This window comes from Triticum aestivum, chromosome 4A (genome assembly GCF_018294505.1).
Source record: "Triticum aestivum cultivar Chinese Spring chromosome 4A, IWGSC CS RefSeq v2.1, whole genome shotgun sequence".
In the NCBI taxonomy this organism is placed as follows: Eukaryota; Viridiplantae; Streptophyta; class Magnoliopsida; order Poales; family Poaceae; genus Triticum; species Triticum aestivum.
The window spans coordinates 724,408,239-724,424,614 of record NC_057803.1 but is presented as its reverse complement, the minus strand read 5'-3'; the positions used below and the strand labels follow the sequence as shown (position 1 = coordinate 724,424,614).

Genomic DNA, 16,376 nt, shown 5'->3' with positions numbered 1-16,376 from the left:
GTCTCCTCCTGTCCTCGCTTTCTCTCTCTCCCTCCCCTCGCTCTCTCTCTCGTCACACACGTTCCCCCTTCCCCTTGACATCCACGCCGAGACTGCGCTTGAACCGCCCACGATTGAGCGGTGGATGATGCGTTGAGACAAACCGCGTAGGCTCCTACTGTGTTTCCATCCATATCTGGAGTCCTAGGTGTGGGCGACCAACCGCATCCAGATTTGGAGTCGCCGCAGTTGGGCAACCAACTACATCTAGATCTGGAGTCCTAGGTGTGGGCGACCAACCATTTTTTCCAGATCTGGAGCCAACATGATGATTGGCGATGGAGGAAAGCGGCATACTATCTCCGATGGCCACGTCTTGCCACGACTGGCATCGGAGAAGTTAGTTGTTGCCTCCACTTCGCCCTCCGCTATCAACATTGAAGAAGGTAAGGGAAGAACTCGCCCTATTTTTTCTAGAAAAATTAAGGTAAAAATTAGTTGATCTTCGAGTTGTGTTTATTTTACTTAATTGAGGGAAACCACTAGACTTGTATATTACCATGGACTGATTGCAATCATTAGACATGGGGGCATTAAGTATTGATGGGACACCAATTCCCTCAAAAAAGAAGTATTGATGGGACACTAGCCAACATCCCAAAGCCACTGTGGAGATTGGAATTGTGATCCACATTGTTACCAGAAATAGCACAAATGGTGTTACACTCAGCGCCTTTATAAATTTACACAATTGTGTAGCCAGTGAGCCAGTAGCAACCTCCAGCCAAAGACCTTAACCTTCTCTGGAACCTTATCTCTCCAAATCACATCCCAAATACTCCAATTATATGTCGCACTTGATGAGCTAGAAGCAGGGGATTTGTACCTGAATTTGAGTTGGTGGCAAGTTTATAAGCACGTCATCCATTACATAGAAGGGTGATTTATGCGAAATATCTCCTCTACATCAAAATCAGAAAATAGCCTATGGACAAGGTTAATGTTCCATTCATTTTTTATCGAGACAATCAACTGGTTAACCCACCTCAACCTTGAGTTTCTAGCGAATTTGGCAACCTGAGGCCATACTGTCTCAGAATCCAGTTGTCTCTCTGAATCTGAATTTTTCGTCCATTCACTATACGCCAGATGATGCCTTCCTTGAGTATCTTAACTCCAAGCCGGGGATGCATACGAGGAAATGACCATGTCCAGAATATCCCACAAGGATAATATTCTGATTTCAAGACTCTGGAACATAAACTATCCGGCTTGTGAACCAGTCTCCAGCCTTGCCTTGCCAGGAGAGCTTGGTTAAACATATGCATATCCCAGAATCCTAGAACACCTCCTCTCTTTTGTTTTATAATTTGGTATCAGGAGAGCCAAATGGCCTTGTGATGTCCTTACTCATCGCCCCACCTAAAGTCCCAGATAAAATTTTCATACTTATCACAAAAGCCCAAGGACATTTGAACAATCCAAAGAAGTAATTGGGAAGCGCTTGAACCACTTACTTAATCAAGACCACTTTAGCTGCATGGGTCATATACTTTTCAATCCAGTCCTTGCACATTTTTGTGAACCTTTCCATGATCGACTAAAATTCGAGGAAAACATCCTACCTTCTGGGGTTGGTAAATCCAAATATTTACTCTCAAAAGTGGAAGCCACAACACCAAGGGTGACCTTTATCTCTTACTGGACATGGGGCGAGCAATGTTCACTAAGTAATAAAGAGCATTTAGCCGGGCTAAGAAGCTATCATGTACGCCTTTGAAATAGATTTGGAGTGTCCTTCACTACCCTCACCTCTCTTCCTACGGCCTTGAAGAACAAAAGGCTGTCATCAACAAACATTAGTTTAGAGACACCGAGGCTCCCCCAACAATTTTGATAGGCATTAACCACCCTTCCAAGACCTGCTTTCTTAAGATGCTTTCCCGACCATCCGCAACCAATAAGATGGTGCATTCAGTATGTGACTACAATATTCCTTCTCATCCAGTGAGTACTGCTTATCATGGAGCCAAAATCTTTAATGTCCAGGACCAAACATCCTATTGCAGCACTCTCAGCTTAGTGCAGTCATCGGCCAGGGATTTTAGTAGTTCCCTTCGGCGACGGTACTCTTTCCCTTTGGTCCATGGGAATCATCATGAATTAAGACATTGATGTACGTCAGGTATATGGCAATCTTTTTATTTTAGTTCATTTATCTCACAACAACGCAACACACCCTTGCCCTTACCATCATGCACAATACAATTCTAGCGGCCTAGCATCCACCTAAGATTATTGAAACTCCTTTCACATTGCTGAGTTTCAGAATGTAAAACGATCATCAAGTGGTATACGCGTGCACGAGGCAAACTAGCTCTTCAAATATCCGAGACTGCCCGAGGCCCCAACAATTCTAAATCAGGCGACTCATTTCTCCTGATAGGTGCCTTCCTTATCACATGTCATTCATCGGCAACCAATGGGCCGATAGCGTCCTTACCGCCTAACACACCTATGTTGCTCATGCCACCTCCATTACCCTCACCTCATGCCTTCTTGTTCAGACCAGGACCCTTGTAACTAGGTGTCGCCACAAACTCACTACAAGACTCACTGTCACGTCCCATGCATTTACCCAACACCGCCCCGGTGTTCACCAGGGATTGATCAACTTACTTCCCTGGCTTACTGAGGGAGTCCCGGACTAGGGGGTGTCCGGGTAGCCGGACTATCGTCACGGCCGGACTCCAAGACTATGAAGATACAAGATTGAAGACTTCGTCCCGTGTCCGGATGGGACTTTCCTTGGTGTGGAAGGCAAGCTTGGCGATACGGATATGTAGATCTCCTACCATTGTAACCGACTTTGTTTAACCCTAACCTATTCGGTGTCTATATAAACCGGAGGGTTTTAGTCCGTAGAACAGAACAACAATCATACCATAGGCTAGCTTCTAGGGTTTAGCCTCCTTGATCTCGTGGTAGATCTACTCTTGTACTACCCATATCATCAATATTAATCAAGCAGGAGTAGGGTATTACCTCCATCGAGAGGGCCCGAACCTGGGTAAAAACATTGTGTCCCTTGTCTCCTGTTACCATCCGCCTAGACGCACAGTTCGGGACCCCCTACCCGAGATCCGTCGGTTTTGACACCGACATTGGTGCTTTCATTGAGAGTTCCTCTGTGTCGTCACCGATAGGCCCGATGGCTCCTTCGATCATCAACAACGACGCGGTCTAGGGTGAGACTTTTCTCCCCGGACAGATCTTCATGTTCGGCGGCTTTGCACTGCGGGCCAATTCGCTTGGCCATCTGGAGCAGATCGAAAGCTACGCCCCTGGCCATCAGGTCAGATTTGGAAGTTTGAACTATACGGCTGATATCCGCGGAGACTTGATCTTCGACGGATTCGAGCCGCAGCCAAGCGTGCCGCACTGTCTCGACGGGCATGATCTAGCTCTGCAACCGAACAGTGCCTTGGAGGCCGCACCAGTATCCGCTCCGACCCTTAATCCGGAGCCGGATTCCCCGATCGAGGATGAGTGGTTGGACACCGCCTCGGGGGCTACAATCTCTACTGCGATCGATCCGAACTCCATCCCTGTCCTTTGCGAAGACCTTGACTTCAGGGTGCCGGACTCCTCTCCGGACTCTGAACCCTCCGCGCCCCTGCCAATCGAACCCGATTGGGCGCCGGTCATGGAGTTCACGGCCGCGGACATCTTTCAGCACTCGCCCTTTGGCAACATCCTGAATTCACTAAAGTCTCTCTCTTTATCCGGAGAGCCCTGGCCGGACTACGGTCAGGAGGTTGGGATGCGGACGACGAAAAAATTCAACGCCCACCCACCACCCACTTCGTAGCCACTGTCAAAAGCTTACATGACGTGCTCGACTTCGACTCCGAAGACATCGACGGTATGGACGATGATGTAGGAGACAACAATGAGCCAGCACCTCTAGGATGCTGGACAGCCACCTCATCTCATGATGTATACATGGTGGATACACCTAAAGGAAATGAAGACGAGGAACAACGGGACGCTACGAAGGATAAATACCTCGAAAAGCAGTCAAAACGGCAGCGTAAACGCCGAACAAAGTCCCGCCTCAATAAAGACCCAGCCATAGAGCAGGGCGAACCGGTGGACAACGAACAAGCTATTGAGCAATCGTCCGAACAAGACAACTTGGATAAACAATCTGTCCCCGGCGAAGACAACAGTCCGGACGATCTGACGCCGGACAAACTATTGGAGCAAAACGACCTCCAGAAATGGCTCGTCGCCACTGCGCGTAGCCTGAAAAAGAAGAAGCGGAAGCTCAAAACAGCGGAAGATGCACTCAGGATCAGATGGAGCAAAGTATTCAGCACCGCAGACAAGTACGGCGACAGTCGCCGAACAAAGAGCTACCCGAAAAGAAAGCTACTGCCCGAATTTGACGTGGAGGCCTTAGAGCCCCCACAATTAAAAAGCAAGAAGGCCACCCGGTCGGATGGACGACCTCACGGCAAAAAGAGAGCGGCGAATGGTGCCGCACACAAGCCAATATGTGATCCGCATAAGGATTCACATCAAAAGGATGGCCCAGTTAGGTCCATCTATGGGCCAAGAAAGCATGCTCGTCATAGCAATGCAATACGCCAAAATTCCGAAGATCACGGCACACCCAAATATAGGGGCGCCGCACACCCCCTATGTTTCATCGATGAGGTGCTGGATCATGAATTTCCAGCGGGATTCAAACCCGTAGACATAGAGGCATACGACGGAACAACAGACCCTGGAGTCTGGATTGAAGATTACATCCTCCACATACACATGGCTAGAGGAGATGATCACCACGCCATAAAATACTTACCCCTTAAACTCAAAGGGCCAGCTCGGCATTGGCTTAAGAGCCTCCCCGAAAATACCATTGGAAGCTGGGAAGAGCTCGAGGATGCATTTCGGGCAAATTTTCAGGGGACTTATGTCCGCCCTCCGGATGCAGACGATCTAAGTCACATAACTCAACAGTCCGGAGAGTCAGCCCGGAAATTCTAGAACAGGTTCCTTACTAAAAAGAACCAAATAGTCGACTGTCCGGACGCCGAAGCCTTAGCAGCTTTCAAACACAACGTCCGAGACGAATGACTCGCCAGACACCTCGGCCAAGAAAAGCCAAGAACAATGGCCGCACTAACAAGCCTCATGACCCGCTTTTGCGCGGGAGAGGATAGCTGGCTAGCAAGATGCAGCACCAGCGACCCAAGTACATCCGAAATCAGGGATGGAAATGGGAAACCACGGCGCAACAAGGACCAGCGCCGGATTAAAAGGAACAGTCCAAAGAGCACGGCAGTCAACGCCGGATTCAAAAGCTCACGGCAGAACAACAAAAAACTGCCCCTTAAGGACAATAGCGATGAGCTATCCAACTTCAACAAAATCCTGGACAAGATATGTCAAATCCACAGTACTCCTGGGAGGCCTGCTAACCATACCCACCGAAATTGTTGGGCCTTCAAACAGTCCGGCAGACTGAACGCCGAACACAAGGGGCTCGACACACCAAGTGAAGATGACGACGAGCACCACAAGCAGAGCCCCGGAAAACAAAAGACTTTCCCACAAGAGGTTAAAATAGTAAACTCACTTCACGTGATCAAAGGGAAAACAGAGCGGCACCCACTAAAAGGCACGCCGCACACTGGTTGTCAAAACCAATCACCTTCGACCATCATGACTATTCCGAAAATATCTGGAACGCAGGATGGACTGCCCTGATATCGGATCCTATAATCGATGGATTCCAATTTACGCGAGTCCTCATGGATGGCGGCAGTGACATAAACCTGATATATCAGGATACAATCCGCAGGATGGGGATAAACCCAACCAAAATCCGTCGTAGCAACACCTCCTTTAAAGGAGTAATGCCAGGACCATATGCCCATTGTACGGGCTCCATCCTGCTAGAAGTTGTGTTCGGTTCATCCGACAACTTCCGTCCCGAAAGGTTACTCTTCCATATCGCCCCGTTTAAAAGTAGCCATCAAGCACTATTGGGACGCGAAGCTTTCGCCCGCTTTAACACAATACCACATTATGCATCTCTAACACTTAAAATGTCCGGTCCATGCGGCATCATCTCGCTAAAAGGAAGTATTAAGTGTTACTCGAGCACGGAAGAACGGGAGACTGCCTTGACAGCCCCAAAGCTATCCGGCTCTGCTAGGCAAAGAACCTGAATTGGTCATCCAAAACTCGGACACGGCTAGACGAGTTCGGTGCCTACTAGCGGCACACCCCCATACGAGGGGCTACATGCATGTGTAACAAGAGACAATAAAGCTCAACTTTTTCTTCGAACCATACTCTGTTTATTTAATATTAAGTACATCTTTTGCACGAATCTTTTTTTCTTTTAAACTAAGTTCCTCTCTTTTACTGATGAACAACGTGCTACACCCGTCCAGGATACGGCACAACAGAGACACATGCGCAGACGTGCAGTAGGGACCCGTTGCAAGGATTCTTTTCAGATTAAGACCCTACGTAAACCTTTTTTACTGTCTCTTGTTGATATACATCCCCCGGTTCCTTATTATAACCGAGGAGGAGGCTGGCGTTTTGGCATTGACCGCACCAGAATTTTTGCGCGTACCTGGACATCAGGGGCTTAGGGCATTATTCTGCCCATTTTCATAAAGACCGAATACCTTAGGGAGTATTCGGCGTCTCGAGTTAGGCCTTATATGCATCAGCTCCGAATCATGTCTTTGGTCAAATGTTGGGTTGCCCGGCTCCTGTGTTTTGCTGCCTTACGTTCCGTTTTCACGGCTAACGCGACACCAGGAGAACTACTACGATTGTGCCCCGGTTCGGCCGGGCGAGCACCTCAGTAGAGAAAGCCAAAAACTGACTGTCATGATATAGCGAGAGACTGGTCAACCACTCGATGACTCACAGGAATGTTTAGGATTCCTCCGCATTAACGAAGGACCGGTTTTCTGTCAGGCACATACGCACCCCGAATTCGGGAGAGTGCGGTGCCCCCAGGGGCTATATCGTAGCCCCACCCTCGAACTCCTATGGCTAAGTGAAAGTGATAAAGCATTATAGTTCGGTTGCCTGGTTTGCTACACTATCACCTCCTTAATAGGACCAAGACGTTGGATTAAGTGTGAAAAAACGCTTTCTTTGCAAACACCCCCGCACTATGTGCGTGGGGGCTGAAGCCAAGGACTGCCATCTTTCAGGTTATATACAAATATACATAAACGGCCGCACAGGGAGTAGTTTACTACTTGACCGCACAAGTATAAAAAGCTCTTATATTATATTGAAACATCATTTTCACAAATCATACATGTCATCTAAAACATAATATCCTTCGAGCACTGCGTCTCTATTAAACGAGCGCCCGGTAGGACTTCTTCAAAGTAGTGCTCGGCAGGTACTCGGCTTCTGTCCGAGTCTTGGGATGCAACATCGGTGGCCTTCATCTCTGCCCAGTATGTCTTGACACGGGCAAGAGCCATCCGCGCTCCCTCAATACACGTTGATTGCTTTATTTCGTCGATACGCGGTACCGCACCAAGGAACTGCTGCACTAAACCAAAATAGCTCTTCGGCTGGGGTTCGCCCGGCCACAAGTGAGTCAGGACATGCTTCATGGCAAAGCCGGACAACCGATTCAGCTCGGCCCATTCGGCCAACTGATCGGTCAGCGACAGAGGACGCTCCGGACTATGGAATTGAGACCAATATAGCTCTTCCCTTCTGTGCCCCTTCTGGCCCCGGAAGTGCTCAACCGCGTCCGCAGCGCTCGCCGCGTCCAGATAAGAATCCTCCGAACTCCACAACTTATCCAATTGAGCATACTTTGGATCTGTGTATTTTCTCTGCAGCAGAAACGGTTTTCCAGCCGCAATTGCCCCGGCCTGACTCAGCTCCTCCTTGGCAGCTCTCAAAGCCGCTTGGGCATTCTTGGATTCGGCGGCGGCCTTTTTAGGCCCTCTTGTTCCGCTTGACGTTCTTTTTCAAGAACCTCGTAGCGATCGGTAGTATTCCTTAACTTTTTGGCCATATCGGCCATTTCCTCTTTGCTTCGGCAGTGAGCAGCCCGTTCGGCTTCTAGCTCTTCGGCTGCCTTTAAAGCAGCCGCATTACAGACCCGGGCTTGCTCTTTTGCTCGGGCGAGTTCCGCCCGCAGCTCCTCCACGGTAGCAGCACCATCCACATTAAGCATACGAATAATAAGACATGGGCGTCAGGCCCCCTCACCAGGTGTCCGCATAGAAGTCGCATACCTTGTGACTCGTCAAACCGTTTATTGACCAGTGCGATGTCCGCATCCGCCTCGTCAAGTCGCCGCTTTAGCTCGGCATATTCATCAGTCCGGCTGGCCTTCGGACGCCCCGCCACCTGTTTAGGAGCAGCGATATGTTATAACTGAGAATTTGATCCTCGGCACGTTGTCAATTTTGACAACATACCGAGTCTCAGGGGCTACTATCTATACAGGGCGCATTTTATGTGCATAACTGTCAAAAGGTACATCATTTTTGCGTACCTCAAACCCCGTCAGTAAGCTTCTGACGGCTTCATGCAATCCGCTCTCCGCGGATGCAATTCTTTCAATCACCACACCCATTAGAGCACGGTGATCCTCTGAAATAGACGCTCGCCCGAGCAGATCCTTCAGCTCCTCCGACCGCACACCACTTGGCGCCGGACCTTCCGGCCCCGCCGGACTTGGGGGAACCCTCCGCGACGACACCTCCGGGTCGTCCGCTTCACATGAGGGTGCGACAAGTGGAGGCGTTTCGCTCTCCATCATCTCCGGAAGAAGATCCCGCGAAGACGAGCTCTGCTGAGAAGGGCTGAGGTCCGAACTACAAGGTACAATTTCGGTTATCTTCATGAATAAATACAGGGATGTTCCTTATTTACAAGACCCCTTCTTTTTACTTACGGCCCGCTGGAGGGCTGATCCCCTTGGGGGAATAATGCGCCTGGGTTACTTCCCAGCGCCGGACTCTTTGCCGAAGATCCCTTTCCCCTCTTTGAGGCCTTGACCTCCGGATCTTCCGAAGCGGTCCTCTTCTCTCCTCGGAAGGTGGGACTCTTAATCCCTCCTTCCTTGATAGCCTCCTTCATAGAGGTAGTTGCCTTCCCGCTCCCCCCTTCGCCTTCTTCAAAAGGCGCGACCTTCAACATCTTGGTCAGCATGGGATCCAGCGTGGTCTCTGGGAGGGGAGCCGGACACCTTATTAACTTTGCCTTGGCTATCCATTCCTGTGCAAGAAACGGCTCCTTTAAAGGGCACATATATAAAATAAATGAATAAACAGCTTGTCCGGTTACAGGACTACTTACTTGAGTATCCGGGCGATTGCAGCTTAGTCCTGCGTCCTCGGTCAAGTCCGGACACTTCTCTTGTGATCCGAAGAACAGTCTATACATCTCCATGGGCGTCGTGCCCATAAAGTTTTGGAGAGCTCGTGGTCCCTCCAGATTGAATTCCCACAGGCGGAGGGGGTGACGTTTGCAGGGCTGAAGGCGCCGGATCACCATAACCTGCGCCACTGCAACCAGGTTGATTCCTCTTTCCTGGAGGTCTCGAATACAGCCCCCAATCAAGCCCCTTGTTGACCCATGATGCCAGCCGCTGTGGTGGACCTGAGTGGAAGGCAGGGAGCGGCTCCCATTTGGTGCCCCTGGGAGCGGTGATATAAAACCACTCCCGTTGCCACAAACCAAGCTCCTCTTGAAAAGAGCCCTCGGGCCATGGAGCATCAGCACATTTGCTTATGGCCGCCCCTCCGCACTCTGCTTGTTGCCCCTCGATCATCTTTGGCTCCACCTTGAAGGTCTTGAGCCACAATCCAAAGTGGGGGGTAATATGGAGGAAGGCCTCACATACGACAATGAATGACGAGATATGGAGGATGGACTCCGGATTCAAGTCATGGAAATCAAGCGCATAATAAAACATGAGCCCCTGCACAAAGGGATCCGTCGGGAAGCCTAAACCCCGAAGGAAGTGGGACACGAACACCACGTTCTCGCCGGGCTCAGGAGTGGGAATGACCTACCCTGGAGCAGGCAGCCTATGCGAGATCTCGCCGGTTAGATACCTGGCGTCGCGCAGTTTTAGCATGTCTTCTTCTGTGACGGAGGAAGACATCCATCGGCCGTGCTGGTCGGATCCGGATATCTTTGAAAGTCCGAAGCGCCCGAATCTGAAGCTTTGGGTGTTGGAACTCGAAGCGCAAGGCGAACTCGATGGAGGGTGTAAAAAGAAGAGGGCCTTGGTCTTATTATAAAGAGGTTGAATACCAAGAGCCCACCCCGTGGTCGATTAGGACTCGCCTTTGATAGAGGAGGCAGGCCAATGGGCACGGTTGGGTTACCCACGTCCGTATTGATGAGAATCCCGGAATAAGGGGGCGCGATCTACGCCTTGATAAGACGTGCCAAGGAAACTGCCTCGCTAAACACGCTGAGGTGGAACAGTAAAAACGATTCATATAAAGGCCTGGCCGTGGTGTGATGTCACGCCGCGGAATACGTCAGCAGATCTGTGCAAAAATTATTCTCTCTACGGTGTTATGTGGAACTTGTTTTGCAGAGCCGGACACTATCCTTGTGTTCAAAACCTTCTATGAAGTATTCGGAGGAGGAACCTGCCTTGCAATGCCGAAGACAATATGCGCGCCGGACTCGTCGTCATTGAAGCCTGGTTCAGGGGCTACCGAGGGAGTCCCGGACTAGGGGGTGTCCGGATAGCCGGACTATCGTCACGGCCGGACTCCAAGACTATGAAGATACAAGATTGAAGACTTCGTCCCGTGTCCGGATGGGACTTTCCTTGGCGTGGAAGGCAAGCTTGGCGATACGGATATGTAGATCTCCTACCATTGTAACCGACTCTGTGTAACCCTAACCTATCCGGTGTATATATAAACCGGAGGGTTTTAGTCCGTAGGACAGAACAACAATCATACCATAGGCTAGCTTCTAGGGTTTAGCCTCCTTGATCTCGTGGTAGATCTACTCTTGTACTACCCATATCATCAATATTAATCAAGCAGGAGTAGGGTATTACCTCCATCGAGAGGGCCCGAACCTGGGTAAAAACATTATGTCCCTTGTCTCCTGTTACCATCCGCCTAGACGCACAGTTCGGGACCCCCTACCCGAGATCCGCCAGTTTTGACACCGACACTTACCCTTGTGCTATTCTTATCTTTGTGGTGCTTGGCTTTCATGTTACTGGCTCCAGGGGTAGGGGAGGAGCCTTGTTGAGGTTGACTTCGCCCACTTCATTTTCCTTGCTGGCTGCCGGACTCATGGAGGAGGCCTGGCCTTGAATCACCTCCGCCCTCCGGGTTCAGCCCTGGCAAGGGAAGGAACCAAGTTGATGTCGAGTTCTACCCCCTTGCTCTGAGTTGTACATACAAGCAGCTTTGGAGTGATTGCCGGTATCGTGGACGAGACCTTGCCCACCTCCTACTGGAGTTGGGAACCCATGACAGCCATTGGTGGTGCAGTGGCCGACGCTAGTGTTAGCATAATCTTGATTGTTTTGTTTGGAACATGATGTACTTGGTGCTTGCATGTCACGTGGCTTTATTTCTTTGGGGACTAACCAAAGTCATGTACATGTACTAGTAGGAGTTCACGTGTTCGCGTCAAGCTTGAGTCCAAATATGTAGTATACGATGTGATCTAGGTTAAGTCAATTTCCATGTAGGACATGGTCTCGTGGGTTGGCCGAGTATATATATTTGCTGACCGGTGCCACGGTCCATGATCAGACAGAGTTCTCAACCGCGCAAGGCTGCCCAGGATCATCTTCCTTGGCCCGTCATCCCCCCATTGTGGGCAACCTCCTCTGACGCGTTCATCGCACTTTTGTTCTTGGTAGCCTGACTCTGCCATTGATGATTTGGGGATCTGAGTGTATGTGTTGTTGGTGGATGTGCGATCCTGTTGTGTTTATACTATATGAAAATATGAAATAGTTCAAGGGTTTACCACTATCAGTGTAGAACAATCTTAGAATTTCAATATTGCTTGCACTTTTTAATTTCAAATGTTGATGAAATTTATCGCGTATCTGTGGGCCCGGAATCGACCTGGAGACAAGAGTCAAACCTGTTGCGCAACACATATAAATAACATTCGGTGGAAAGAAAAATACAGAACTTGCCTTTCCTTTTCAACTGTTGATGAATTTTATCGTGATCGAATTTTCTTGAGGCAGATGCACATTTCGATGGCAATAGTGTAGTCTTTGCTCTACTGTGTATTATGTTTATAGTTTCTACAAACATTTTTATTGTGTTTGTATAATTATCATAGCAGTAGCAGTACCAATTTAATAAAAATAGTGATAGCAATTTATATTATATAGTTAACTCAGGTCCATTGCTAAAATTGTTGTCCTTTCATGATCCTTAATGCAGAATTTGAAGCTGATATCATGCAAAATATCAACCGGAGCTCCGACACCCCCATCTCCGTGCACCGTGTCATGTTTGGACCCGAAGGCTGGGCGGACCTACCACATGGATTATTGCACTCCATCATTGTCCTGTTGGGTTCAACTCGTGACCTTCTTGCATTCATCGCCACCTGCCCTAGCTGGTATGCCGCATTCATGTCAATCAAATCTACCTTAGGCGAGCTCTTCCCACCTGTTATTTTCCGGAACTGTGCTGACCAGACAAGCTCAGCTGGCTCTAACATTGGAAACACATGGGAGCTCATTGATCCTGTATATCCAAGTACTCCGTTGTGTCGCTTGACCCCTCCAAGTATTTTGGACAAAATGGCAGTCGTCAAATGTTCTTATGGTCATGCTATTTTCTGCTACGAGAGATCCCTTGTCATTATGGACGTGCTCACTGGCACTACGGTTGCAGCTCCACCTTTTCCATTGAGTCAACTATGCTACAGAACCTTCATATCTCCAGAGGCGTCACCAGATTCATATCTATTTTTCAGCAGCCCGCACTGCCTGTATGCTTGGCGAGTTGGGAGCCCCTCTTGGTTGCACTGCGATTTTCTAAATGCACATTTGATCAAGGAGATGGTGTCCTTCAAAGGTGGGGTCATTATGAGGATGCGTCAAAAACTATACACCGTGCATTTGACACCTCAGTTTCATGTTGAGCTACTAAGACTTGATTGCAGAGATTATATGGACCCGTACGTGCTTTCCGGAAATTTGGTGGCTTGTGAAGACACACTTCTCCTACTTGGTCGTAACGGGGAAGCCTTCTCCATTGACTTCTCAACTGAACCTGCAAAGTATGTGATCGTGGAAGAGGGAGGCTTGAAGAAGTGGAAGTTCTTCTTGGGCGAGAAACGTACTGGACAGCCACGACTCTTAGTGAACCCAGAGAGAATGGGTTTAAGGGGTGGCCTTGTCTATCAGTTGGATGAAAACGCTCGAGTATTTTCATACCCAGTAGATGGCAACCAACATGAGCAGTTGGAGCCAGAACCTTGTTTTGCGACGATCAATGCTCATCTTGCTCGTAATCCTACATCCTTTGCAGCTTGGATATGAGAACGTGTCGTTGTACCGTGCAGTTGTCTTGTTGTCGTTGGCTGCACTTGGGGACTTTTTTGTCGCTATGTTCCTTCTAGTTTCCGCTCCTTTGACGGAGTACATCAAGATTTGTAATAATTCCTTTCAAAAAAGATTTGTAATAATCTTTGTTTGCCACCCAGTGTACATTCCTGGAGGCAAAACTTGTGCTACATGTTGCTGTTTTCGCTGAACCTTGTTAATTACTCCCATTTTGCATACAAGAGATAAGGGTTTGCATCTTGAAACAATACTAGCTTCTTGAGTCTTCATATCACTCTTCAACATTTTTTATGTGCACCATGTCAGATGTGCCTGGGCTTTTATTTTAGTTATGTGCTTTGTTTGGTCCATACATCTATTTGTAGCTTGATCTCCTTTTAAACAGAGACAATCAAATGCACAGAGAGCTGTTTGCTGAAGCTATGTTCAAATGCAGATCTGTTTGGTTGTCGAACACTCTGTCTGCCTAATTTTTGTTGGTGCAAAATATAAACTTTGTGATGAATGCATATATGCTGCTTATATGTTTGTTGGCTGAACTTGCAGTCTATATTAACCTGATGTATATGGACTTGCATCCTCACTTTAATTCTTGGTGACCTTGCAACTTTCCAGCCCAAAATGGCGTACAATGTTCAGTTAAAAAATTGTAGCCTATGTTATCAATATTCACATTTCCACCCAATGAGATAGTCATATGCTCAAGCACATCACGTGAATAATCAACAACCATAGTACAATTACTCTTAGCTTTTTTTTGTTGAGACAAGTTACTCTTAGCTATCCATGTATGAAAGGGAAGTTACAGGCCTAGCCCATGTTATCAAGTGCCCAGGTACAAGAAAACTCCACAATCTGTAATAAATGAGAAATAAAACATATGGGTCCCTTGTAATTGCCGCAGAAAAAAAGAGGAAAGTACATAATCTGATAACTTAATCTACACTTCTGTTTGTAATGCAAGTTTTGAAACACGTCAAGAACATTCAGTGAACTACTCATCTTGCTACTGCAACATAGTAGAATCCTCCCACCAAAGCTGTATCAGAAGCTAATCATCAACCGCACTCACGGCCGTAAGATCATCGCAGGACGTAACAAGGAAACGCGCGGGGAAGACCCAGGTTGACTCCAATTTCAGGTAACGTCTTCCAGTGTTGAAGAGCTGTGTCGAATGGTAATAACATTTTTTCCATAGTTGGACTGCAGCCCAAGGTTTTTCAGACTGATAACTTGGGAAGTATATGTGGTTGCTCCTTCCTCCCGATCCCTCCGGGTTCATGCACGGCAACGCCTCGCACCACTCGTCAACGCTGATAAAGATGGCCCAGTTATCTAACTTGTTCACTTTCACCCACCTTGCCTTCTTGGTCATGGTGTCCAATGACTCAAGCTTGAAGGGCATGAACTGGAAGGCCTCCGAGCGCATCCGTCTTCCCGCCTCCACAAGTTTGATCAAGAGAAGCGTGTCACCACACACCACTAGCCATGCTTTTTCATTTGCCGAATAGAGATCTTCGGTTTTATCTTCCTCGAACACAACTTTAAACTTCTCAACAATGAGACTGGGTGACAAGTGAATGATGTAGAACCACCCGAAAGACCCTAGGGCATATGTCTTGCCCTTGAAGGTCACATTTTGTTCAATCGAAAAACGACCAACTTTAGGGCTGTGTTTTGTCCAAGAGTCGCTCCCGATGCGCCACAGGAACAGATAGGCTCCAGCACCGACAAGGAGATGCGAATCAGCGGATGCAACAGGGGCAGTTAAGGTGACATAGCTGATGCAAGTGAAGTGAACTGACTGGATGGAAGGAGGACCAACCTTAGTGCCACTGAATGGATTAACAATATGGAAACCATTGTTGTCGTAGAAGATGAGCTGACCATGGGAGTAGCGCAGAAAGGTCATGCTTCTGAGGTCACTCAAGGAAAGAGAACTGCGAGAGCATGAGGAGGTGGCAGCAGGGTCAGCCAATCTCCATGTGCATTTGTGGAATAAGGTCCAACAGTTATGCGAGAGAGTCTGTCCACTGTAGATACGGAGATTGGGGTGGAGGAGCAGAGGCTGGACAGAGGACCTGTGTGCTGAGAAGAGATCACACCAATGACGACAAGTGGTACCGAAGGCGAGGAGGTCGCGGAACGAGCGTAGTAGAGCGACAACGGGTCGGAGCAGGTCGTCCGGGAGCTCTGCCCATCCTTGTGGCCGAGATGAAGCAAAGAGTGAGGAGACAGAGGCAGAACATGTCCTGTTGGCCATTACTTGCACCATGGCGCTCTATCTGTTCGACACAGCAAATTCAAGAAAAAGGTTAGGCATGCGAAACAAGGTATAACTTAACTGTATAAAAAGAACATGTCCTGGTGCGTGTCGTTAGGACATCAATGCCACACTACGTTCTCATCATACACTTAACTGAACAAAGGTACTAATCGCATTGAGTTGTGGCTCCCGAGAAGCTCAGAATAAGATCAACAACGATGCAGGCACTGGATATCAATTCTATGGGGAAGTTATGTATATGCGCTAGATAGAAAAATAAATGTTTGTGCCTAGTAGTATTTCTCAAACAAATACTGTATCTGGCAAGTGTCGATGCTGACAGAAAAATAAAAGCAGAGCACATATGATTTTCCTCTATTGTTGTTTGCAATTTTGGACATCTAAAGCAGGGAAAGTCTCAATCTGGATTGTTTTTCTTCTTCGAGAATAAGCAGAATCCATCAATGGCTTAATCCCTACATGCAGATGTAGGCGGATCTGATGCAAGATCCGCAGGTGAACAGAAAC

General features: G+C 48.3%; 2 protein-coding genes across 2 annotated transcripts; one reads left to right on the top strand and one right to left on the bottom strand.

Moving 5' to 3' along the window:
* The first annotated feature begins 11 nt into the window (after nt 1-11).
* LOC123083406 (uncharacterized) lies at nt 12-13,780 on the top strand. Its single transcript, XM_044505455.1, has 2 exons — nt 12-425; nt 12,450-13,780. Exons 1-2 carry the CDS (start codon nt 305-307, stop codon nt 13,556-13,558), a joined length of 1,230 nt encoding a protein of 409 aa, XP_044361390.1. The 5' UTR covers nt 12-304; the 3' UTR covers nt 13,559-13,780.
* Nucleotides 13,781-14,423: 643 nt separating this feature from the next.
* Nucleotides 14,424-15,891, bottom strand: LOC123083405 (uncharacterized). The gene is made up of 2 exons (XM_044505454.1): nt 15,664-15,891; nt 14,424-15,522 (listed from the first exon to the last, which is right to left on the bottom strand). Exons 1-2 carry the CDS (start codon nt 15,855-15,857, stop codon nt 14,634-14,636), a joined length of 1,083 nt encoding a protein of 360 aa, XP_044361389.1. The 5' UTR covers nt 15,858-15,891; the 3' UTR covers nt 14,424-14,633.
* Between the last annotated feature and the right edge of the window lie 485 nt (nt 15,892-16,376).

What these genes read in the sequence shown, in the direction of transcription:
- LOC123083406 (XM_044505455.1), top strand. Translation starts at nt 305, where the DNA reads ATGATGATTGGCGATGGAGGAAAGCGGCATACTATCTCCGATGGCCAC. An exon ending in CGCTATCAACATTGAAGAAG is followed by an intron (nt 426 to 12,449) that starts GTAAGGGAAGAA and finishes TCCTTAATGCAG; the next exon opens with AATTTGAAGCTGATATCATG.
- LOC123083405 (XM_044505454.1), bottom strand. Translation starts at nt 15,857, where the DNA reads ATGGTGCAAGTAATGGCCAACAGGACATGTTCTGCCTCTGTCTCCTCA. An exon ending in GATCTCTTCTCAGCACACAG is followed by an intron (nt 15,523 to 15,663) that starts GTCCTCTGTCCA and finishes ATGCTCTCGCAG; the next exon opens with TTCTCTTTCCTTGAGTGACC.